At 42.9% G+C, this 25,917-nt stretch overlaps 1 protein-coding gene across 1 annotated transcript in view; it reads left to right on the forward strand.

Moving 5' to 3' along the window:
- The window catches only part of PAPPA2 (pappalysin 2), a 309,041-nt gene extending 283,361 nt beyond the window's left edge, over window positions 1-25,680 (forward strand). The window contains exons 21-22 of the mRNA XM_052654064.1: window positions 23,243-23,341; window positions 25,606-25,680. Of these exons, the coding sequence (XP_052510024.1) occupies window positions 23,243-23,341; window positions 25,606-25,680 (174 nt within the window). The remainder of the gene's footprint in view (window positions 1-23,242; window positions 23,342-25,605) is intronic.
- Window positions 25,681-25,917: the final 237 nt, after the last annotated feature.

Consider the following 25,917-nt stretch of genomic DNA (forward strand, 5'->3'; position numbering starts at 1 on the left):
TTTTTTTTTTTTTATAAGGCTGTTACTCTCTAATTCCCTAAATAATGTTGTTCACTTACTAAGTCATGTCTGACTCTTTTCGACCCCATGGACTGTAGCACGCCAGGCTTCCCTGCCCTTCACTATCTCCTGGAGTTTCCTCAAACTTATGTCCATTGAGTCAGTGATACTATCTGACCATCTTGTTCTCTGTCATCCCCTTCTCCTGCTTCCAGTCTTTCCCAGCATCAGGGTCTTTTCCGATGAGTCAGCTCTATGCATCAGGTGCCCAAAGTATTGGAGCTTCAGCATCAGTCCTTCTAATGAATATTCAGGGTTGATTTCCTTTAGAGTTGATTGGTTTGATCTCCTTGCTGTCCAAGGGACTCTCAGGAGTTTTCTCAAGCACCACAGTTCGAAAGCCTCATTTCTTCAGCACTCAGCCTTCTTTATTTGTTACACTTAATGTCAATATTCCTTACTGGGATATAAGCTCTACAGGGAAGGATTTTCTGTTTATTTTATTCACTGATAAACCTCAAGTGCTTAGTACAGGGGTGCAGTGATTGGCACAGGGTAAATGTTCAATAAATATGTCTTGAGTGGATGAATGAGGTAGGAATTAAGGGCAGCCACAGATTGGGAAGAAGATTGGCAGTCGGGTAAAGATCTGGAGAAGAAACTTAATTACTATGGGGAAAAGGAAAATTTTGCTAACTTGTGAAGAATAAAAAGGTTGCCAAGAGACCCTGAGTTTTATGACTCCTTTAAGACTCTTTTTTACTGGGTACTCTTTTTTTGTTGAGAGAAGCCTGTAGTTAGCATGGCCCTGTCTTGGGACTTGGGGGGTGAGTGATGACATTTAGATTCCCTTCAACTCTTTGAAGGCTGTTTGTGCAATGGGTAGAGAAAGCTTGGTTCCATGGATTGCTTTTCTTCTCCTTAGCTATGTGATCTTAAACAAAGTCATTTCTCTCCTATGGGAAAATAACGTCTCCCTTGGTTGACTTTGGATTTTTTTTTTTTGGCTGTCTGATGTTTATGAAAGCATTAACCGACACTCAGATGCTACACACGTGTACAGGATTATCATCATTGTTATCATCCCTGTGTGAGAAGCCATCTGAAGCAAGACCAGGCTGAAGCATGGCAACAGGGACAGGTGACATGTGCTATATGTTGCACGCTGGAGGCCCTGGCTGAGGAAGCCAAATGTCTACCATGAGGTGAACGCAGAAAGCTTCAGCAGGAATCAATCCATTGAAGCAGAACCTCTGCTTACTTCTTTTCAACTCAGTCTGATTTTTTTTTTTCAGGCCTGCAGCTTTGAGCTAAGTTTTTGTGTCTCTTTCCATCTACCTTTCCAGGTGTAGGCACCCTACTTGGGCACCATAACCTGATTTAAAGGGCTAAAAACAGTTCAGATCTGAGTCTTGCTGGCAGCATACCAGCTCCAGCCTATCAACTGGGGGTAAATTTCCTTAGACACTTGCCTTGAGAGGGTGCTCATTATCCATAGAGGATATAAGGCCTCCACCTTATTTTACCTCTATTTCATTGCACAGAGTAACAAGAATAAGAGAGAAAACAAGCCTTTGAATGTCAAACAACAACAACAATGAAGCAGAACAACAACAGAAAAAAACCACCCCAAACCATGCACTAATTTGAAAACAGACTCATTGCCTCTTTCCTGTCTGACACCTCTAGCCCAGTGATCCTAAGTAAGCCTTTTTTCCCCAGTGGATTCTCCATAGCCTCTTCAGCCTTATACATTGTTTTCCTTCCTATTTGAGATCAGTAATGAGGACTTGGCAGGAGAAAGATTCAAATGGGTCAGGAGGCCCTTGTGGCTTTTCTTGGGCTTGTTTTCCACAGCCCATTCTAGCCTGCAACATACTTCGCAAGAATAAGTTGGCTGCCGATCTAGCTCACGGTGAGAGGCCGCCACGGAGGGTAGCATTTCAGACTAGTGAGCCTGGAGCCACGAGCAGGCTTCCTGAAGCCCAAAGCCTGGGTGTTTCCTTACACGTGCACATGCACACACACGTGTACACTCAGCAGCACACACTGGGGGTCCTTATCTAGACCAGATGTTGCTGCCCACTGTGCCAGCCATGTGTCGTGCATGGCATTTTCTTCTGTTAAGCTCCTGGCAACTGTTTTTCCTTTCTTCTTTCCTCCCTCCACCTCCCGCCCCTTATATCCACTGCATGTCCAGATTGTCTCCTGATTCATACTGGGCCAGCCTCATATTTTGTTGTTGTTATTGCAAACATTAGATGCTTCCAAAGCTGGAAAAAAATAAAAAGGAAAGAAAAGAAAAAAGAAAGAAACCACAACAACCCCCAAAGAAAACATGTTCTAACCAGGAATGTACAATACTTCATGCATGGGAAGCATCTTCCCACCTCTCCAAGCTTAGCTGCAGAATCTAGGGCTCCAAATTCCAACACATGAAAAAACAAATTCATCTAGCTCTTTTTTTTTCTTTTTTTTTTTTTTAGTATGAGCTTCATACCATTTCTCAATCTAAAAGCTTGCTGCTCCCCCCAATGGCTAGGATTTGCACAAGTTGCATAGCCTCTTCTCCCAACTTACACCGTGGTTACTAAACTATGATCATTCTTTCAGTTTCCTTTATTCATTTCTTCACTTAAAATAGTATTTTCTGAGTGCCAAGTATGTGTAAGATTACAAAAATGAATAAGGAATTTCCAACATAGCATAGGCAGCAGAGGCAAAAAGATCAAATTGCTACTCAATGAGTAATGATACAAAGATATGAACAAAGTCACATAGGGGCACAGAGAATAAAGCAAATAACTTGCCTCAGTTATGTTAAGAAGATCTTACAGAGGGGTAACCACCTGAGGTGAATTTGAAGGAAAAATAGAAACATATGGAAAGGCAAAAATGTGAAAGGAAATTGTATGATGCCGTGATCCAGTTTTTTCTATGATGTGTATGTGTGTGTGTTAGTCACTTGGTCATGTCTGACTCTGCGACCCCATGGACTGTAACCCACCAGGCTCCATTGTCCATGGGATTCTCCAGACAAGAATAATGGAGTGGGTAGCCATTCCTTTCTCCAGGGGATCATCTTCCTGGCCCAGGGATAGAACCTGGGTCTCCTGTATTGCAGGCAGATTCTTTACCATCTGAACCACCAGGGAAGCCCCTTTTGCATAACAAATCATCCTCAAATATCAATGTCCTGTATCAAGAACATTTATTTCTCACTCATTCATCTGCTGGTTGGCTAAAGTGGTTCTGCCTTAGGTTTGGGGTTGGATTACTCCACCTGACTCTCACTCAAGGACCCAGGCTTCAAAGTTTCAGGGTCAGTAGATACCCAGTATATGTTCTTCACATGGTAGGTTGCAAGAGTAGGAAAAAACCAGGAAAGGCATACCAAGACATTCATAACCTCTTGTCAAATGTAGCACTTGTTATACATATTCATGTTCCATTGGCCAAGGCAAATCATATGGCTCCATTTAAAATTTTTAGGAAGGGAAACTATATTCTACTGATACTGAATTCCTGGCAAAGGAAGAGAGATCAGAAGGAGCTATGGGCATGTAACAATATCTTCCAGTCAGTCTCTTTGGTCACAGACATTTGTTATATTCAAATTTATTTCACCCTACCCCAAGATACTCTAAATGTCTTATCCAGTCTAGTATCAGGCTTAAAAATCTCAAATAACATGATTTACATCGGGTACAAGATAGCTTCTCTTAATCTCGAGTCTGATGTGATAAAATCACAGATTCTCTTCCTTCCTCAGACTTGATGGCAAAGTAGAGTAGAAACAAGAAAACCACAGTAACTGTCCCCTTTAAAGGAGAAAAAAGGAAGAACCACATAACACAACAATTCTGAAATCCCTCCAAGAAGAGTGGCAAAAATTATACTCTATGAATAGGGAGTGCTGCTTGTTTAATGGCTATTGATTACCCCCTAGGTAAAACTCCCAGGTTCATTCTGATTCACGGCTTTTGGTTCGGCTCTCTTGGACATCCTTCCTTTTCTATTATCTGCTTGGGTCACAAGAAGAGAGCACTAGAGAACATCCTCCTATTGGAAACTAAGTAGTTTTCTCAGTCTTCTTTCTTCTGGTATAGAATATGGGGAATCCAAAAATCTATCCAAATTCTCTAGCAGCAGGTCTCTTTTAACACAAGCTGATGTTACTTTTGGAAATTGAATTCTCACAGACTTTTTTGGCTTTGCATATATTTAATTTCAGTCAAATCCATATTAGAAGAGCTAGCCTCACAGTCTTTTCAAGATGTGCCTCTTCCTATCTATTTGATTATAGATATTCTGAGCTTATGAGGCTTGTCTTTGATAAAGTCCTTAGTCTCTTTTCTAGAAGACGCTTTGTTCAGCTACAAGGATCTTCTAGGTACCACTGAACTCCAATTAAAAGTGTGAACAAATGATGAAATAGACCTTGATTTGGTCTTTGCCTGAGATTAGGCTCTAACTTCACTCTTAGAAGGCATTTCTAATACAAAGTATTACTTAGTTTCATCTTTTGCTCATTGGAAATGAGAAATAAGTTTGTTTTCCACTGCAAATCCTGGAATTTTTAGTACTTTATGTTACCTGTCAATTTTGCTAGCAAAGCAGCAGCCTTTTCTGAGCTCATCTCTTCTTGCAGCACCTTATCAGATGAAGCTAGCCAACACTAAGTCTGGTAATATTCTTCTTTAAATCTTCCTTTCCCAAAGCCAATAGGCTATTAAGTAAATTTTCTGATGTTCGAGTTATAACAGTTAACTTTTCTCACAACTACAGGAAAACATTTAATTTTTTTTTTCCCCCACTACGTGGTGAAGTAATTGATTTTTCCAGCTTCTTAAAACAGCTCCTTTGCTTCCTGATTCACCATTCTGGAACCAGTGCCACACATTTTCGATTTTTGTTATGGCAGCACCCCACTTCTAATACCAATCTCTATAGTATTTAAATGTTGCTACAGTCATATCCTATAACAGACAACCCCCAAATACCAGTGGCATATCACAGAAAATATTATTCATCTGCCCTGTGAAGCTGATCTTGGGGAACATGAAGGAATGTAGAATGATTGGGGGTTAAAGAGCTCAGTTAGGGCTAGATCACTCAAGTTTTTGTGTGCTGAGCTAATGAGTTTGGATTTTATCCTGGAGCCAGTGTTGAGGTTTATAAATAGAACATGAATTAATTGGGATAGGCTATGGTCCCCAATGAACCTAGAAATCTCAAGTGACTGAACGTGACAAAGGATTTGTTTCTTACTCCCATGAAGTCTGGTGTAACTCTCTGGAGCACGCATTTATTTCTTCCATCTCACACCTCTGTCTTCTCAAAATGTGGTCTCCATAGTTTCTTCCAAAAGGGCAGACAAGAAATATATAGAGAGGCCAATAACTCTTGAGTCCCTTGGGCGAAAAGTAGTGCATCACATCTGCTTGCCTTCCCATTTGCCAGAACATGGTCTTGTAGACTCAGCTGAGTTCAGGGAAACACATGGATATCAGGTGAGCATTAAACATCTCAGTCACAGAGAAAAGATGAGAAGATTTCTATTTAAGGAAGAAAATCATGGTGGCAAATTTGAGCCACAGAAGTCAGAACCTTATCCTCTCTCACCTAAAGTAATGTAACAGCCACCTCACTGAATGGGGGAAGCAGAAAGAGAAGAGTGAAAAGAGGCTGCATACAAAATTATTTCTTCAGTAGAAGGGTGTGATGGATTATGAGAGAGAGATTGAAGATGAAATAACTGAATGGGAAGGAGGGGAGGTATATGACGATACTATGAGCTTGCCTCTCACACTAGTAATACATCAGTTTGATCTGGAATAAGCTCAGCCAATAGTTAATCAACACATGGTGCTTAAACACCTACTTTGGGGAACAAAGAAAAGAGCTGGTTCCTGTCTACACGGCTAGTGGCGGTGGTTTAGTTGCTAAGTTGTGTCAGACTCTTGCGACCCCATGGACCGTAGCCTACCAGGCTTCTCTGTCCAGGGGATTCTCCAGGCAAGAATACTGGAGTGGGTTGCCCTTTCCTTCTCCAAGGAATCTTCCCAACCCAGGAATCAAACCTGGGTCTCCTGCATTGCAGGCAGAGTCTTTAATGATTGAGCTGGGTAGCTAGAGGTGTGTACTATTTGTATTGGTTACTATTTTGAATGTTCAGTTAGATCAATGAGACCAGCTTCTAGCAGACAGAAATCATGTTTTAGTCTTCTGTGTTTGTATCCAACCCCTACAATGTAGGATAATATTGAACATTCTGTAAATAGTCAATGTTGCTGTTGTTTAGTCATTAAGTCATATCCGACTCTTTGCAACACCCGTGGACAGTAGCCTGCCAGGCTCCTCTGTTCATGGGATTTCCCAGGCAAGAATACTTTAGTGGGTTGCCATTTCCTTATCCAGAGGATCTTACTGACCAGAGATTGAACACATGTCGCCTGCATTGGATAAATAGTCAATATATATTCACATTTGTCTAAGTAATACTCATTTTATTACCTTTCTTTGGGGCTGCTCCTGGCATAGAATACTTGGTAAATTCCTTATGCATTGAAAATTGAATACTGGAGTTCAGAAGCAGAATGGGTCCTTTATTTTTTAATTAGAGAAACCAAGTAGTAAATTGAATATGCATTACCCAGATGTGAAAGATTCTGAACAAAAGGAGATGAAATCAACTCCCCACTGTCCTCTCCCTTGTGTGCCAGTTGGGAAATTTAAGATGCTTAATTTTCACTTCTATTGCTCATTCCCTAAGTGACCTTGAGGCATGGCCCTTTGTCTCATTTTCCCCATCAGTGGAATATGGATAATCATATTAATCTGCCTCACCAGGCGATGTGAGGACTAATTAAAAATGAGATTAGATTCAATGGAAGTCTTTCTAATGTGGGAAATATTAAACTTGGTGGTGCATGTCTGCAATGCCGTTAGGTCTCTGGGAATGGTCTCTGGCCTTGGAACCACTAAAGACCCTGAGGACACTAGAGCTGAGTTGGAGTGGCTACACCTTGCCCAACTTATTGGCTTTGCTCACCTGTCCTGGTTTCATGCCCTGCGTGCCTAGCTCAGGGGTCAAACCCATTCAAAACTGCCTCATTACTGCATAGCAGAAACCAACAGTCTTTTTAACTTCTTTAGGTTCCCTCTGAGAGCTGCTTCCTGCCTGTTGGTCCTCTTCTTACCTCTTTTTCATGCTCCCTTTTTTCAGACAAAATCTCTAGGAATTCTTTAGGTTGACAGATCAGTAAAGGGAAAAAAAAAAAAGCTAAAGTAATAAATTCACTAAATAAATCTTGAGTGTCTGTCTGCTCGGTCTGCTGTTTACAATATGCATTGGCTAGCTGGCTTAAACAATAGACACTTAATTCTCACAGTTCTGGAGGCCAGGAAATCCCAAATCAAGGTGCTGACTGATCCAATTTCTTAGTGAGGGCTCTCCTCCTGGTGTGCAGATGGTAACCTTCTCACTGTGTCTTCAGCTGGCAGAGAGAGATAGAAAGTTCTGGTGTCTCTTCTAGTAAGGGTAATAATTCCATTATGAGAGCCCTCTGCACTATGTGCTAAAACTCTTCAGTCATATCCAACTCTGCGACCCTATGGGCTGTAGCCCATCAGGTTCCTCTGTACATGGGATTCTCCAGGCCAGAATACTGGAGTGGGTAGCCATTCCTTTCTCCAAGGGATCCTCCTGGCCCAGGGATTGACTGGGTCTCCTACATTGCTGGCAGATTCGTTACCATCTGAGCCACCAGGGAAGCTATCCAACAGAACCTAAGAGACACGGCTTGTATTTCAGATAGCTTTGCTTAATTTGCCTGCCTTAAGGCTGTGTTGCAGTGGTAAAGAATCTACCTTCCAATGCAGGAGACACAGGAGATGCAGGTTTGATCCCTGGGTTGGGAAGATCGCCTCCCTGGAGAAATAAATGGCAACCCACCCAGTATTCTTGCCTGGAGAATCCCTTGGACAGAGGAGCGTGGTGAGCTATAGTCCATGGGGTCGCAAAGAGTTGGACATGATGAGCAACTGATCACAGAGCGAAAGCTGTGTTATGTATGTAGAGTCATTCTGTCCCTAGAGTTGGGCAAGTTTAATGATAAGATCTCTGGTATTACTGGTCATAGTTACAAGAGAAGAATAACCAGGCTTTCTGGTAGCCACCGCTGGGAGAACTACTTTCCACCTTCACTGATAGGGAAGCATGGATACCCAGAGTATGCAGGCTTGCTGTACTCAGGAAACAGAAAAATAACTCCTGGTTCCATGGTATAATTAATAACATTATTGGATGTTTAGTGAATGCCAGGTGCATTCTATGAGAAATTATTACCATTAGTATCCTTCCTGTTTTTGTGAAGAGGAAACTAGGGGGCTAGGGATTCAATTACATTTCCAAATCCCCACAGCTAGAGCAACGTGAGGCTGTAAATGAACCCAGGCAGCCCATTCCAGAGTTCCTGCCCTGTTCTTAAACTGGTAGGAACATTAAGAACAAATAAACAAATAGAGAACACACAAACTGGCAATGCAGGATTTGTAGGGAACTCAGGTGAGAGATGAACGTGAGGTGCTGGTCACCTGTTAGGACCTCTCCCTGGGCTTTGCAGGCTTGCCCCCAGAAGAAGAGGAGGGCTGCTTAGCAAGGATCAGAGACCAACGAAGTGAGCCTGGAGAACATGTTGTGAAACAGATGCTGCTGATCAGCGGATGAGTGAATAAGATACACAGACAAGCATCCCGTAGATAAAGGGAATGTAAACAAGACACTTGCACAGAGAATAGGTTCCATATGGGTGAAAGTGAGACTGGATGGATGGACCAATTAACGGAGAACAGAACAGCCAGGCTGTCAACCCAGGATGGCGTGACAGGTTGAGGACGGGAACCACAGTAATCAGCCACACAAACGGAGCTCCTTGCAGACCCAGGAACTAAAAATTAGATCGGGGCTAAAAGAAATGACTATTGGCAAGAAAGTATTCCAGAATAAACATGCCACCTCCCTCCTGCCATTCCTCAACTCAGCTGGACCTGAATATTACTAGGGGTGATAAAATAGTCACGGCCAAGTTGTGGGGAAAGCCTAGCAGAAATTGGGCAGGAGAGACCCTCTGGGCCTTTGTTTAAATGGACAAAGAAGATGTGTAGAGCTTCACACTGTGAGGTAGTAGAGTTTGCTGATGGATCAGGTTCTGTTTCGACTCAACCCTTACTTAGATTTAGTGAGGAGTCTTTCTAGCTGTTTTCTCAAGGAGCTAATTTTTTGAGAAAAGCTTATCATGATTTGAGTAAAATGTCACAGACAGACCTTCATTACCATGGTCTTCTAACCAAATGTGGCCATTTGCCGAGTCCTGACAATTTTCCTTCATAAGACCCCTCCCTTCTTCTTTCCTGTTGCATATTATGACCAGACAATTCCGTTCTTCTCAGTTCCTATCTGCTTGCGATCACCTTCTACCTACTGTGGAGCCCTCCAGTTCTCTCCTAAACATTCCCTGCACTGTCCCCAGATACACTTTAACTGTATTCTTCTACACACACACACACACACTCCCAGATTTCATTGCTCCCTACTTTTTTCAGGGATAAGAACTAGATTCCTCTAGATGGAGATTTTGACCTAGTTCCAAACTTAGGCCATTAATAATCCAGGCAGAAAACCACAGATATATCTTTTCTTTTTCCATTTGAAATCTTGGCATATATTTGCCCTCCTGCTGGGATTTTTCTCCCCATTTCTCTGCCCAAATCCTCCATCCTCAAAGATTAAGTCTAATCCCATTTAGTCCATTAAGCCTTTCTGAAATGCCCCAGCCCCTTTCCTATTCTGAACTTCTATAGGTCTTATTGTTGCCACTAATTCCTTTGGCAATTGATCCTCCATTGGCTTGTGATTTTTTTCCCCTGTTGTCTCAGATTCTGCCTTATTCAATGCTAATGCCTCCAAAGCTTCTTTAAGGCAGATACTCAGTCATAGCTTGTATATAGGAGATACACTTAAGTATCTATCAAATAGACATTCCAGAATTCCATCAAATAGCTCCATGCCTGGCTCATCATATGTTTTAAAGATAATAACACTTCTCAGGAACCTCTGTGACACTGACTTTCCATCCAGAAAGTGGCTACTTCACGCCCATAATTATGGTAGAGATTGAACAAGATATGCGGTTCTGAGAAGTGAAGTGAGGGGTAGCATTATTTTATGGTGAATGATGTTAGAGGCAGAGTAAGCCTCTCAAGATGTGTATAGCACAGACTTGGGTGTCAGATGGCAGTTCTGCGTCTTTTCTAGAGGCTGATTTCTTAACAGCTCTGATCCCTGGTTTTTCTCATTTATAAAATGGGTTGTTATGAAGGTTCAATACAGTCATGAATACAAACCTTATAGCACAGTTCCTGATACACAGAAAATGTCACATATAAAATAGAAATTGTATCTTGTTTCTATATGTTGATTTCTAGTTTGTAAAAATATTTTTACTTTTAAAGTCACTGTTTATGCCTGGAGCTTCCAGAGAAATTGAATGTGTGTGTGCGTATTTGTTTGTGTGTATAAAATGTAGCATATATTTAAAATTTTTATTTGTTTTTAAATTCGAGAGTAATTGCTTTACAACATTGTGTTGGTTCCTGCCATACATCAACATGAATCAGTCACAGGTATACATATGTCCCCTCCCTCTTGAAAGCCCCTCCCACCTCCCATACCATCCCAACATTCTAAGTTGTGACAGAGCACCAGGTTTGAGCTCGCTTGTCCTATAGCAAATTCCCACTGGCTATCTGTTTTCCATATGGTAATGTATGTTTCCTTGCTACGCTCTCAATTCCTCCCACCTTCACCTTCCCTCACAGTGTCCATAAATCTCTGTGTCCACATATTCATTGCTGCCCTGAAAATAGGTTCATCAGTCCCATTTTTCTAGATTCATGTATATGTGTCAGCGTACGATATTTATTTTTCTTTCTGACTTACTTCACTCTGTATAATAGGCTCTAGGTTTATCCACCTCATTACAACTGAGTCAGATGTGTTCCTTTTTATGGCTGAGTAGTATTCCATTGTGTATATGTACCGCAACTTCTTTATCCACTCGTCTGTTAGTGGACATCTAGGCTGCTTCCATGTCCTAGCTATTGTAACTAGTGCTACGGTGAACACTGGGGTACATGTGTCTTCAGTTATGGTTTTCTCAGGCTTGTAACACATATTTTAAGATTATATATCTGTCTTATAAACATCATATGTTAGTGATTATTATATACACATTTATCTTATACAAGAACGATATACGTCATTTATGCATGTATTTTTGTGTATATATGTGATACTCAGTCACTCAGTCATGTCCGACTCTTTGTGACCCCATGGACTGTAGCCCACCAGGCTCCTCTGTCCATGGGATTTCCCAGGCAAGAATACTGAAGTGGGTTGTCTTTTCCTACTCCAGGGGATCTTCCCAACCCAGGGATTGAACCCTCGTCTCCTGCATTGGCAGGTGGATTCTTTACCACTGAACCATCTGGAAAGCCCTATGTATATATGTATATACATATATATATATATATATATATATATATATACACACATATTACATATATATGAAAGAAGGAGCAAATGAGAGAGAAAACAAGTGCTATGGGTTGTATCCCATGAAGACTTATGAAAACTCAAAGCAATGTAGGTTTAGATTAATCCCAAAGTGAAATATCCTTGTGAAGAGCTGGTTATGGTACCAGAATGGCAAAAGCCTTTGTCAACTACTTTAATTTCCTTCAACAGCTCTTCCCTCCCTAGGAGTTTCTGCTTTCTCCTTGAAGTTTCTCTCAGTGTGCTTGACTACTGAGGAAGAGATGAGAGAGAGAGAGAAGGGGAGAGAGAGGTAGAGGGAGGCAGGAGGGAAGGAAAGAGAGAATGAGAAGGGGGCGGGGGGGGGGGGGGGGCAAGACGCTCAGCAAACAACAGAAGGGCCAAGAAAAATATTTAATCCAAACAATGAATATTGTCATTTCCTCCCACAGTCTGCATTCCCAGTCATCTTCCACGGGCAGGCTTGGGGAGCCAAGAAATGCCGAGCTGCCTGGCATGAGAGCATGTGTGGCGGGGGCGCCTGGGGGCGAGCACGCGTGTCGGGGGCTGCGGTGGAACATTCCCGTCGTCGGCTCGGGCTGCTTCAACCTCCCATGAACTGCAGGCTGGCTGAAAGACCAGGAGACAGGGACAGGGGGCAGCGAAGGCTGGAAGTCAGAGCAGGAACCCCACCATCAGCCCCGGGCCTTCTTCCAGGTCTCACATGTTCTGTCCCTCTCTGGCGGCAGGTCTTCCACCTCTGACTTCTGCCTGTTTCCTCTGGCTTTCACGTCCTTGTCCTCCAAGAGCTTGAACAGAGCCTATAGGGCTCCATGTCTTGCTCATGTGGGCTGGGGTACTGGCACCGCAGATGGCAGATGCCCGGGGAGGAAGCGGGGATGAAGGACCACCTACAGAGGTGCCTGGAAGCCAGGCAGAAGGTCCCGCCTGCTGGGCAAGGTGCCTGTAGCAGCCTGGTGGTGTGCTCTTAGCTTTCTTCTTTTGAGTCTTTCAGTGTGGTTTCATCAGAATCTGTTGGTGAACCTCTCCCTGGAAGGTCATGCCAAGCTTATATTTCAAGTGATGTTTTAGAGAGTCCTTGATAGTGAAACAGATACCTGGGGAGGGTAGAGAACCAGAGAGAGGAAAATACCATATCTTGGAAGAAACTCCAGAGGAGTAGAAAGCAAACACTATTCTGCTTTCTGAGCTTATAAAGTCAATTCTCACAGGTCTCATCCACTGGATATTCAGGAATTACCTACTGTGGTGTGTTAGAGGCCTAACACGCAGGGGCCTCATTGCATGGGGACAAACTGGAAGTGTCCCTATCCCCTTGGCCCTTGTAGACTTCAAAACTTCTTGTGTTCAACATTTCTACCTCTGGCCTTGAACCACAGTAGGTTGCCTCCAGTTAGCTGGATCCAAGGCAGGAAATTCCCATGAACAAACAATTGTTAACTTATTCCTCTTTTAAAGAAGAAAGCCAAATGCCCTGTAGCAAGACTATCAGGAGAGCTTGCAGGCCACCTAAAATGTCCCTCCTACCATGAAAACAAGACAGGCAAAATTATGAGAATTAATGGGTCCACCAGCCTCGTGCTGGAGACATGGATGGGGCCTGAGGGTATGTTGTCATCATCATGAACCTCAGCACAGCCATCAGGCCACCCGAAGGACTGCTGCTGGGTCACCTGGCAGTATCTTAAGAAGCACTACTGTGCGGTTCAGTTTGGAGATGAGACAGGTGACGCTGCCACGAAATCCTAGTTTGCCAGCGAAGGACTGGGAGCCACTGGCATCAAAACTAGACAAGCTGATTGTGCAGGATCAACTGCTCTGGAGGAAAGGAAAGCATGAGAGAGAGGAGTGAGACCAAAGGCGGAGGAGAAGAAAGGTTTAGGGGCCTTTGTGTTTAGGACATGGAGTTGGGGTTTGAGGCTGAGGGCAGGCAGTGGCCTTGTGAGTGACTATGGGGATTTGAGAAAGGAGTTAAGGATTTGAGAAAGGTGTCTGATGGCTCAAAGGGTGAAGAATCTGCCTGCAGTGCAGGAGACACAAGAGACACAGGTTCAGTCCCTGGGTTGGGAGGATCCCCTGGAGAAGGAAATGGCAACCCACTCCAGTATTCTTGCCTGGAAAACCCCACGGACAGAGGAGCCTGGTGGGCTACAGTCCAGAAGGGAGCAAAGAGTTGGACATGACTGAGGGACTAAGCACACACAAACTGGGAGTGGAGTACCGGTTCTGTCACAGCCGTATTCAGTTTTGGTAAAAGGTAGAGGGAGGTAAAGGCCCGAGGCACAGAGGATCTTACCATCTGCGAGGCCTCCCCAGGCACTTGAGGGCTAGGACACGATCCCACCAGCAGCAGTGGTTTGATTTGGTAAACATTTCTCAACAGAGGGACAGATCACAAATTTTCAGGAGGATTTTGTCATTTTATTAAGCTCCCTGAGAGAGAGTGACAAGGACCCTGGAGACATATCCTCTTCTCCTCTCTCCTGTGAGAAGCAGAGCTTTGACTTGGAGCCCATGATTTTCTGGCACAGGGAAGAACAGCCTCTCCCTGAATACCCTGCTGCCCCCAGTTCCCCATCAGGACCTTAACATCCCCTGCCCACTCCGGGTGTGGGTGAGAAGCACCAGAGCCGTGCTGAGCCAAGAGAAGGGCCACGTGGGGAAGCAGGTGGTGTATATTTGTAAATGAAGTGGGGAGTCTGAGCTGCTGAGTCTTTTTTTTTTTTTTTTTTTGCAGCTAAATGGAAGGAACTGCTAGGAGGTTATTTTTGGCTGAAAAATAAGTCACTGAGTCTTCTCACCTTCCTGTTTTCCTCCAGTGCCCGTCAAGGAAGAGGTGTCTGTGATGGTTTGGGGTTTTTCAGAGGCTAAGACACCCGAGTCACCACCATGGTTTTTAGGGGAGCCCTGGTTTCCAGAAGCCAGGAAGACTTTTCCCAATCTGTTTTAATAAGCCTCAGACCCATTTCCCTTGTCATCCGACTCTCCTCTGTGACTCAGAGAGGTACATTTATGGTTGAGAGTGGTGGGAGCAGAGATGAGAGCGTCCACAGCTTTGATCCTAAAGTGTTGGTGGCAGAATCTTGATGTCTTTTTGACCAGAGTCCCTATGGAGGGAACTCAGACACCAACCCACACCCTGGTAAAAGCAATGGTACATTCCTGGAACTTTTAAAAACTAGGATTGATTGAGTACTTACTGTGGGCCAGGTAGTGGGCTAAGCATTTCATCCCCATTCACTCATTTTTTCCTTGACAGAGACTCTGTAAATAGGTGTTATTCCTATTTACAAAGGAGAATATTGCTGCTTAAAATGCAGTAACTCGCTCAGGCTCTAACAGTTGCTGAGGAGCAGAGCTGGGACCTGGGTGTAGGTTTATCTCACAGTATACTTCATGTTCTGAATCACCATACTGTACAGCCTTGAGCATCTTACCGGGCAGGAGCTTTGAAGCTCTGGGTACCTCACTGCAGATGGACGTGTTATAGCTGAAAGAAGTAATTTGACCTTATTTTGTTTGCTTTTCTTTTCCTGTCTCATTGTATCCTGTTTCTCACAGAAGGGATTCATTTTTGCACTACTTGGTTATCCTGTCTCGCAGCAGGGATTCATTTTTGCACTACTTGGTTATTCCTGTTCTAAGACTGTATTTGGTTTTGGTATCAGATAGAGGTAACCTGGTGATAATCAGGCTTCTCTTTCTGACCTTGTCAAGGTCCCCCTTTGTTTTCTCTTGAGGGTCTAGTGACCTCATATGGACCAGTAAAGCACAATAGACCACAGGAGTAGACCTGAGTACTGACCCCTCTCTGAGGGCCCCCAAATGGGACTGCTCCCCTCTGCTCATCCAATAGAATGTGTATCTTTATTGCCTTCCTCTCAATTATGTCTTGCTTATCTATTGTCTGAAGAGTCGACTGTTGGCCTTCAAGAAGGTACTCTTCATAGTTTCAGTTGTTAGCTGGTGACCTAGGAGGTCTTTAATATCTTAGTGACTAGTGACTTTGCCACTCCTTGGATTAAATAATGGAGATTTCAGGTCAGGTAGGTGGGCACAGGAAAATCTCTTAGTTCCGGATGAGTTAAGCTACCTGTGCAGCATTGCCGTATATATGTTGTTCCATGGGCTTCCCAGGTGGTGCTAGAGGTAAAGAACCCACATACATGCATGCATAGCATGCGTACAAAATACTAACAGAGCCACTGAAAAGATCCCCATTTTGCAAAGATCCAAGACCTGGGTCCCTGTTCCTGATCAACTGTTAAAACTCAACCGCTTGATTACAGATAGTATTTGCAAACATTCCGAGGGCAGTCACAGTTTCGCTGCCTTCTTTCTGCTCTAGATTTTGGCCTCTGGCAATTTCGATTCTTCCCTCATTATCCCACCTATAGAACTAAGATGATGTTGATAAATCTGTTCAATATTTCTAGATTGTTCATAGAGGGAGAATTTTCAGACAGTGCTTCCTACTATCTCTTCCCACTCAGAAATAAGTGTGTATCAACACTGTGCACCTTGTAGGAGAGGACTGATGAAAAGGGTAATCAGCTCATAAAGTATGCTAAGAAAATGTGGTTAGCCACCATCATGGTTATTCATTTGTTGGGAACCTGCAGTGCATCAGGCGCTGAGCTAGTACCTGGCACTACAGGTGTGATTAGACTCTGAGCCCTTGACAGTACATGCTGAATGTTAAGTCCTATAAAGCATATGTTGATAAAATATGCCATAGTACACAGGCATGGAGAGTTCTCTGGGTCTAGGACACCAGATGAGATTTTCCAGCGGACATTGTATCTAAGAAATTCTTCCTGCACAATCCATCTTAGGATATCTGTCGATTTGAATTTTGCATTTTCCAAGAAGATTGTTGCAAACCCACAAATGTGAGATCACTGGCACCCTCCCACCCCAAAGGGTGAACACAGGAAGAGTGGAATGACTCAATTCCCTCTTTTCCTCAGATGACTGCAGTGAGCAGAAAATGCCTGGCTTTACCATCTTTCTTCTTATTGTTCAGTTGCTAAGTCATGACCAACTCTTTGTGACCCCATGGACTGCAGCATGCCAGGCATCCCTGTCCTTCACTATCTCCTGGAGTTTGCTCAAACTCATGTCCATTGAGTTAGTGATGCTATCCAACGATCTCATCCTCTGTTGCCCCCTTTTCCTCCTGCCCTCAGTCTTTTCCAGTATCAGAGTCTTTTCCAATGAGTCAGCTCTTCACCCAGGTGGCCAAAGTACTGGAGCTTCAGCTTCAGCATCAGTCCTTCCAATAAATATTCAGGGTTGATTTCCTTTAGGATTGACTTGGTTTGATATCTTTGCTGTCCAAGAGACTTTCAAGGGTCTTCTCTAGCACCACAATTCAAAAACATCAATTCTTCAGTGTTCAGTCTTCTTTATGGTCCAACTCTCATATCCATACATGACTAATGGAAAAGCCATATCTTTGACTATACAGACCTTCATCACCAAAGTGATGTCTCTGCTTTTTAATCCACTATCTAGCTTTGTCATAGCTTTCCTTCCAAGAAGCAAGCATTTTTTAATTTTGTGGCTGCAGTTACTGTCTGCAATGATTTTGAAGCCCAAGAAAATAAAATCTATCACTGTTTCCATTTTTTCCCTATCTATTTTCCATGAAGTTATGGGCCAGATGTCATGATCTTACTTTTTTGAATACTGAGTTTTAAGCCAACTTTTTCACTCCCCTCTTTCACCCTCATCAAGAGGCTCTTTAGTTCCTCTTTCACCATTAGAGTGGTATCATCTGCATATCTGAGGTTGTTGATATTGCTCCTAGCAGTTTTGATTCCAGCTTGTGATTCATCCGGCATTTCATTTGATGTCCTCTGCACACATACAGAGTATATATGCATATATACAGCCTTGATGTACTCCTTTCCCAATTGTGAACCAGTCCATTGTTCCATGTCCAATTCTAACTGTTGCTTTTTCACCTGTGTACAAGTTTCTCAGGAGACAGGTAAGGTGGTCTAGTATTCCCATTGAAGAGTTTTCCACAGTTTATTGTGATCCACACAAAGGCTTTAGCATAGTCAATAAAGCAGAAGTAGATGTTTTTCTGGAATTCCCTTGCTTTTTCCATGATCCAATGGATGTTGGCAATTTGATCTCTGGTTCCTCTACCTTTTCTAAATCCAGCTTGTACATCTGGAAATTCTTGGTTCACATACTACTGAAACACAGCTTGAAGTTGCTGGGTGGGTAACCCACAAACTGGAGAATAATAATACCAAAGAAGTTCTCACACTGTTGTGAAGGTTCTAGGTCCCACATCAGACTTCCCCACCTGAGGATCTGGCAAAAGGACTGGGAATCCCAGGGAATCTGATTTTGAAGAACAGAGAGATTTGATTGCAATTCTAGGGCCCAGAAATCAGTGTTTCTGGGTGGCAGGTATCTGCTGATGAGATGAAAGCTCAGCACTGCTTCCTCCTGACAGAATCAGCTCCAGGGGAACATAGACCAATTAAGCCTCAAGGTCAGAAGGAGCTATAGTACCGGGTTGTTTATTGGCACAAGCCTTTAACCTACAACCAAGAAAAACAGAAGTGAGGCTGTGGGGCCCCAGGAGAATTGAGAGTATAGGTATGACCCTTTCCTGGTTTCTGTATTAGATTGCTGAGTGCACTTCATTATTAATGTTCCTACAACTCAGCCCTTCTTATAGAGGTGCCAAAGGAATTTAAGTTACTCTGTAGTCCCCCAAAATGAAAAGGTTTATGGAATAATCAGATGGTGGTAGCATGGTTTAGTAGAAAGAACATCAAAATCAAGAAATTTGGGTTCTCTTCCCAGGATTGCCATATCTAGCCTTGCAAACAAGACATTTCACCTTATTAAAGGGCCATTTCATCATTTGTAAAGTGAGAGTTTTGTACCAAATAGTCCTCAGGGATCTATCAGCCTTAGAATTTTATGTATCCGTGGTCTTTTTGAAGAAAAAGCAAGTTGTGTATGTTCATTAAGAGTCCCTGAGGGGGCTCAAAAATCTCTCAGATTTTGCCCCTGAGATTCTGAGAGGCCTTGCAGTGAAACCCAACAGTATGGACACATGGGCAGATCTAAGGGCTGAAAGAACAAGGCTGGAGATCACCATTCATTGGAGAATCAGAGAGCTTCCATCTGCTGCATGGACTTCACTGGGTGTGGTACCACAGCTGCCTTGGAAAAAGGCTTTTTTTGGCCTGATGCAGCCTGATCAATATGGAGAAATGGGTGTGGGTCTGATTTGTCATTCACAAAACGAGAAAGTTTTGAAGGGAAATGATGTAGGAGAAAGAAAATAGTGTTAGGCATGCAAAAATATGATTAGCATCTTCTCCTATTGTAAAACACCTCTTAAGATACAAAAAGAAAAAGATACAAATACAAAGGCTTTTGTCCCAGACTTTACCTTTGGGGATATAATCATTTTTGGCTAAGATCTCAGTCTTCCGGTTAGCAGAGCAGAAGGTCTGAAGTCCACCTTTCTAAAACATCAGTGAGGCCATGTATTCCATTGCATGCTATAGAGGAAAAGTGTTCTTAATCTGATTCACAGAATAGGGGTATTATCAGCCAATCAGTCAAAGTTTATGGCGCTCTTCCTGACACTGGGTTCTGTGAGAAGCTGTCTGGGACCACCTACCTGTCTATTTTCACCCTCTCCTACCACGTGTACAGTTTTCTCAGGTCCCTCTGCATCATCCAGTGCTAAGCTCTTTTTCAAAAGGGTTAGATGGAGTAGCGCCAACCCCTGAAAGCTCATGCAATCCTTCCCCTGCTCTCATCCACCCCAAATCCCAATTAGGTACTTCTCTTCTGTCTGTATCTCTATGCTAGCTCAGCAGCAGCAGCTGTGATTGCTAATGGGGATCTTCTTGAGGACTGGAGCCCTGTTTTATTTCTCTCTGTATCCCCATAGCAATGCCTGGCACAAATAGGTGTGGAATAAATGTTGAGTGATTGAATAAATGACTATATCCATAGGCAACAGATAGAGCTACCATTCCCATACCTAACTCCCCAGAGCAATTTAAACAGAAAATATCACCAGATAATATAACATAAAGAAGAAATTATCTTTACTCTTGAGAAGTCAAGTCATAGGGACAGGACAGACTGACAGCCTTTCCTCTTTGTATTGCATCACTTACGCATAGCCATTGATATGGCCACTTCATCTGATTGGAACCCAGCCAACTGTAACAAAAGCTTTCCTGTAGGTATCATCAAACTCATATTTCGTAAGAGCAGCTCAGCCTGTCTCTCAGATTTACCTATTTACTTTAGGTTGATTCTACAAAACTAGATCCATGAGGGTGTGTGTGTGTGTGTATGTGTGTGCGTGTGTGTGCGGTGTTGTGTGTATGCTGAAGGAGGCTCGTTTAGTAAAGAAGTAACTATCCCAATGCAAAGAGCTTCCTTGTGAGTAAAAATGAAAAATATTCAAGTTAGTGACTTTGTATTCTCTAATTTATCAAAAGACAGAGAAACTGGAATTTTATAAAAGTTTTTTTTTCTTCTGTGAAAATGGTTAAAATAAAAATTAAAAGTGGCTCTTAAAGAAATAAGCTTTAGGTATTTGAAAAATTCACTTGTGTGGAACACTGTGATGATACAGGAAAGTGAAGTGCCTGTGTGGGTAACGAAGATTTCACTTATGGATGTGATGTGCAGAGAAACCGATCCTGTACCCTCCCTTGGGGAAGCTTCCTGTGGGGAAGAGTGACTTCCCAAATCAGACAGCATTCAGTTGTTGTGATTTATGTCTCCCAGTCCACATCCAGTCTTCAGATACTTTTAAAACTTTGGATCAATTAGGCATTTTTTCCTTCCTATTTTTTCCATTGTAATTTTGACTCAAGCTGTCAAGCTTCCCAGGCACATGTTGCCGTAGGAGACTCTGTTTGTTTAGGGTGGAGTCGTTTTTTGGCAGGTTAGGGGAGGAACAATTAATTCTAATAGGTATACAGTAAATTAAATACTTGGGTCTTTCCAACCTTTTCTTTGTATTTATGCTCCTCTTTATAAATTCCTTTTTCTTCCAAGATGACCTTTAAGAACATAAAAGAAGCAATTTTTAGAAATCATGTCCAGGCTATAGCCATTGTTGTTCAGTGGGATCTGCAGAACCTAGACCTAGACCATCTCTGCTCTTTTCAACATATCTTCCCTAATGCTCTTGAGATGAGAGAGGCCATCCTTGGGGAAGAGATTGGAAAGAAAGACTCCAAAGGATCTCTTATTAACCCATTTGAATGTCTAAGTTGTTCTTATGAAAAGGAAGATCTTTTTTAGATCTCCCTTTAATCCTCCATATTGAAGCCCATGCTTTTAGAATGTGGGAAAAGTATTTTGGGTGCTCTTTGGATTTTTATAGACAATTACATGAAAGAGGAAGAAGGAACAGATTAAGTTTTGCCAGTGAGTCAGTCAGGGTTGGAGGAAAAGTAACAGATGCAGTGTTAGATGAGCAAAATATACTCCAAACACATGAAAAAGAAAAAATCTGGGGGAATCTCAGTGGGATGCACTTGGTCCTCCCAGGAGAACTCGGGGCATCTATAGGTGTTAAGGATGTGGGTAGCTGCATTTTGACTCCTCTTATTTGGCTGTAATTATAGATTCAAGTGCTCACTGTATAGTTATTCCAAGTTCTCCAGAGCCAGAGCAATGGGCTCCAGCATTGAAGACAAATGCTCATCTCAGAATCTTGTCCTTTATCCCAGTGAGGCCTGTGTTGAGAACAGAAGTCATTTGCACTTCCCACTCTCAACTGACATTGCTGTGCAGCTGTACGACAGCTGTTGAGTCCCACCCCATAAGTAGCAGCTTCTCAGGGGTTGGCAAACTGGTATACATCTGGAATGGTGTTCCAGTGACCTCTGGACCCCATAGAATAAATCAAAACATTGAAGTAATAACTTGGATGAACTTGTTCTGATGTAACGCAATTGCTGAAAATTATTTAATTTTTTTTTTTTTTTTAGTTTAGTGATCTATCTCATCAAAGCACAGTGAAATAGGGAACAGTCGTTCTATTTGACCTTTAAGGAGGGTTGGGAAAGAGAAAGTGATTTGAACATGGGAACTGAAAGGTGGCCTCAGGATTCAAGAGTCTCCTGACCGTCTGTGGCCCCAAGAGTTTGATCACGAGATGTTTCGTGAACTTCATAATTGGGCATCCACTCAGCATGGGGAGCAGCTGATGTGATTGAGTAGGTGGGCTGGGTTGGCTGGTGTGCCTTCCAGGATGCTGTGGGACACTGTTCCCTTCCAGGAGTGGTTCGAGAGAAACGACACATTGGGCTGCTGAGCTATTTTGTAACCGCTGGTTGCTGTTATCATACATTCCCTTTGGGGGTGAAACACTCCATTAACTCTGGTTTGGCCTGGGCCCCTTTCCCATTTTGGTTTCTATTAACTTGTAGCAGTAACAGGAGATGGAAACCGTTTGGCTTTCTCTGCTGTAACCCTGTGTCTAGCTGTTATGCATGAAGTAGCTGTACAAGTGGGATGACTTGTGTTCCAGCATGGTATACCAACCCCTAGGACCATTGCACTCTGGACAGACATCATTTGAGTCAATATAGCAACCCAGAACTGGGTTTCTAAGTACAAATACCAGAAGAAGTGGCAGTTATGGTCCTTAATCTGTGTTGTTGTTCAGTCACTCAGTTGTGTCCAACTCTTTGTGACCCCATGGACTGGAGCACACCAGGCTTCCTTGTCCATCACCATCTCCCAGGTTTTGCTCAAACTCATGTGTACTGAGTCAGTGATGCCATCCAACCATCTCATCCTCTGTCACCCCCTTCTCCTTCTGTATTCAGTCTTTCCCAGCATCAGGGTCTTTTCCAATCAGTCAGCTCTTTGCATCAAGTGGCCAAAGTTTTGGAGCTTCAGCATCAATCCATCCAATGAATATTCAGGGATGATTTCCTTTAGGAGTGACTGGTTTTATCACCTTGCTGTCCAAGGGACTCACAGTTTGAAAGCATCAATTCTTCAGCGCTCAGCCTTCTTTATGGTCCAACTCAGCCTTCTTTATGGTTCAACAAGCAGCAAAAAGTCAAGATACATGACTTTTAATCCCAAATTCTACTTGACCCTTGCTGTGTGACCTGGGGAGATTTTTGTCATCTCTATTTATCTCCATTTCCTCGCTGATGAAATGGGACTTTTAAAGCCAAATTTGCCTGATGCGCAGCTTTTCTTGATGACCAACAGAGTTAACACATGTGAAAATATATTTTTTTAATTTTCTTATATGTAAAAATATTCTGTAACCCACATGATATAAAGACCTACTATTACAAGAAGGTGAAAAAGTTGATCAAGGAATTCAGTGAACCATTCTGGACCCTAGAATAGGCCAGGAACAGATGCTAGGTATGAAATTTGACAATTCCTTAGATCCAAGGGTCTTATCTTGAGACTTTTCAACTTCTTGAGTATGTTGGGTCAGTTTTGACCCTGCCCTTTGGCTTTTCTCCCATAATAATGTATCTTGAGTTCTGTGGATTATTTTGAGGTGGTGTAAGTGGGAGAAAAGGGTGAAGCAGAGTGAATTTGTACTTAGACACTGACCTGCTGCCTCCTTACCAGCCTTTCCAAGGGGACGGTTGGTGTGACACCATCAATAACCGGGCCTACTGCAACTATGATGGGGGAGACTGCTGCCCTTCTACACTCTCCTCCAAGAAGGTAAGTGAGGACACCTGGGAGTGGGGGGAGAGGGAAGTACCCCCAGAAACAGGCAGGGGCTTCAGCTAGCTCTGCTTCGTGGCGCATCATGGTTTTTCTTCAATAGTCGAGAGGACAGAATGATAATGAGCAAACATGGGAGCCTCTATGGTGACAGGAGGAAGGACTGTAATTTTAGGATAAGTTGTTAGAAAATACTACTTCTCTCACTGTTAGTCCTGCAACTGATTCAGAAAAGCGGTGCTTCTGCTCCTCAGAGATTCACACCTGCTTGTCATTGTCCAGGAGATGTTTCTATGAGCAGAGAATAATGGCTTCCACTCCTTGGGGGAGGCAGGATTACCCATGAAGTGATATCTGTGCCTGCTCAGTCTCTCAGTCATATCTGATTCTTTGCAACCCCATGGACTGTAGCCTGCCAGGCTCTTCTGTCCATGGGAGATCTCAAGCAAGGATGCTGGAGTGGGTTGCCATTTCCTACTTCAGAGCAGGGCTTCCTACCTAGTGCTTTAAATGTCTCCAGTTATTATTAAATCTTCATAGCTAAATTAAAAATCCTATAAAGTGTGTGGCAAGCATATTGCAGGTATCTGTTGAGCAACCATCACAAGCTCCCTGGAACACTCCCCAGACTGCATCCTGAGCAGTAGCTCTTCCCTCCTTTTATCCTGTTACTTTGGGCTCTATAAAATTAGAAGATGTGCTCGAGCGAAACATACAAAATCGAGTAGGCTGAAAACTTGGAATAATATGAATGAAAACCCAAGAACTCCAAAGACATTTGATGCTAGTTGGCTGATTTGATGAATCAGAAATACACAAGAGATAATGTTTTCTTCCTCGTATGCATCTCCACAATAAAGTCACACCTATGATTACCTGTACACAGACCTGAATACTCCTTCTAAGAGACAATATTTACTGATGACTCACTCTGTGCTAGGCATTCTTCTCACTGGTGGCATGAATTAACTTACGTAGTGCAGAAAACTCAAGAGCTCATTGTGTCCCTGTTGAGTTTGCTCTAAAAACCATTAAATCCCAAACTATGAGAAAGAGATCAAGAGCTTGGACTGCAGGTAAGAAAGCATGCCAACTAGCTCCTGGTCTCACCTGAAGAAAGTAACTGGTCATGGGTCCCTTTTCTACCCAGGAAGGCATAACCACTTGAGAAGAAAGCAGTCAATTCTCTCCTCATCTCCATCTCACATTCTGCAGTTCTAGGGTTTGCCTCAATGGACTTCAGTGGCTGTGGCCAGTATACACATAAGGGATTGAAAAATCATTTCACCTTTGTTGACTCTTAAATTAGTTAATTCATATGTGAAAATATGCTGGGAAATTACCTCAAACCCCACCACCCATTCTCCACCACTTGCCCAATCACTAAGACTGTCTCTTCAGTGCACTTGGACTATTACATGATACCCTGATCTATTTTTGTTTCATTTGACCATCCATGCCCAAAGAGCAGAATTTTTGTCACTTTTATATCATGTCTCCTAAATGCCCACTTCTCTCTGAAGCTAATTATGGACACTCAAACTGTATGGTTATCTGTTGGTAGCAGTGCAAACAAGAAGAGAGAAAATGTTGCTGGGCCATCTCTGGCCTGGAGGAAGGATAATCACATAGCAGGAAAGCAGTCTGGCCACAAACAATGAGTAGAGAGACGCATTGTTTCACCAAGCCTAAGTATAATCTGGGTTCAAGAAAGGCAAAACCTCAAGCTTACGAAAATAGCAGAGATGACCCTGTGGCCCCAAGAACACCAAGGGAGTAGAAAACCTAGAGCTAGGTTATAGAGGCTTGGTTTTCTGGGTAGTAGTGTCATGACCTTGAGTTAAGGCACCCTACCTTTCTTGACCTTCCCTCTAAGAAGAAAACACTAACATTCATCTTACCTACTTTAGGGGGATTTTGTGCAAACATTAGCAGTAATATTAGAAGTAGTAGTAACAGGTGTTAGAGGCACTTAGAAATATGTTTTTCATATCCATCATCTTATTGAAACCATCCAAACACCCTTTGAGGTAGATGCTGTTGTCCTCCCACCTTATATGTAAAGAAAGTGAAACAAGGTTTACCTTGCCTAAGGAGACATGGTGTGTAAGTGAAAGAACTGAGTGTTAATTTCAGTTCTGTGATACTGACATGCTATCCCACACTTCCTCTGGGACCAAGTGAGAAAAGCAAAGGCTGGTTGAAAGTGTGAAGCTTGGTGCAAAAATGGGTGATTTCAACTTATCTTTGCTTTCCCTTAGGTCATTCCATTTGCTGCTGACTGTGATCAGGATGAATGCACCTGCCGAGACCCCAGGGCTGAAGAAAACCAGTAACTGTAGGATCAAGCCCTTCCTTCCACTGCCCTGGAGGCAGTAAGAAAGAGGGGCCTCCACAAAAGGAAAGAAAAGATGAGTGAAAAAGGAAGGGCATAAAGTGAAGGAAGAAGAACATGAAGGATCTTAAAGCAAGAGGGCATTTATAGGTGCCAACTATTGTATCAAGTAGCCCAAGTAAGGAAGAATCATAGGCAAAGGTTTCTTCAAAGAGGCAGTTGATTTAAAATGGAAAGA

The sequence above is a fragment of the Budorcas taxicolor genome, chromosome 16 (assembly GCF_023091745.1).
Source record: "Budorcas taxicolor isolate Tak-1 chromosome 16, Takin1.1, whole genome shotgun sequence".
Classification (NCBI taxonomy): Eukaryota; Metazoa; Chordata; class Mammalia; order Artiodactyla; family Bovidae; genus Budorcas; species Budorcas taxicolor.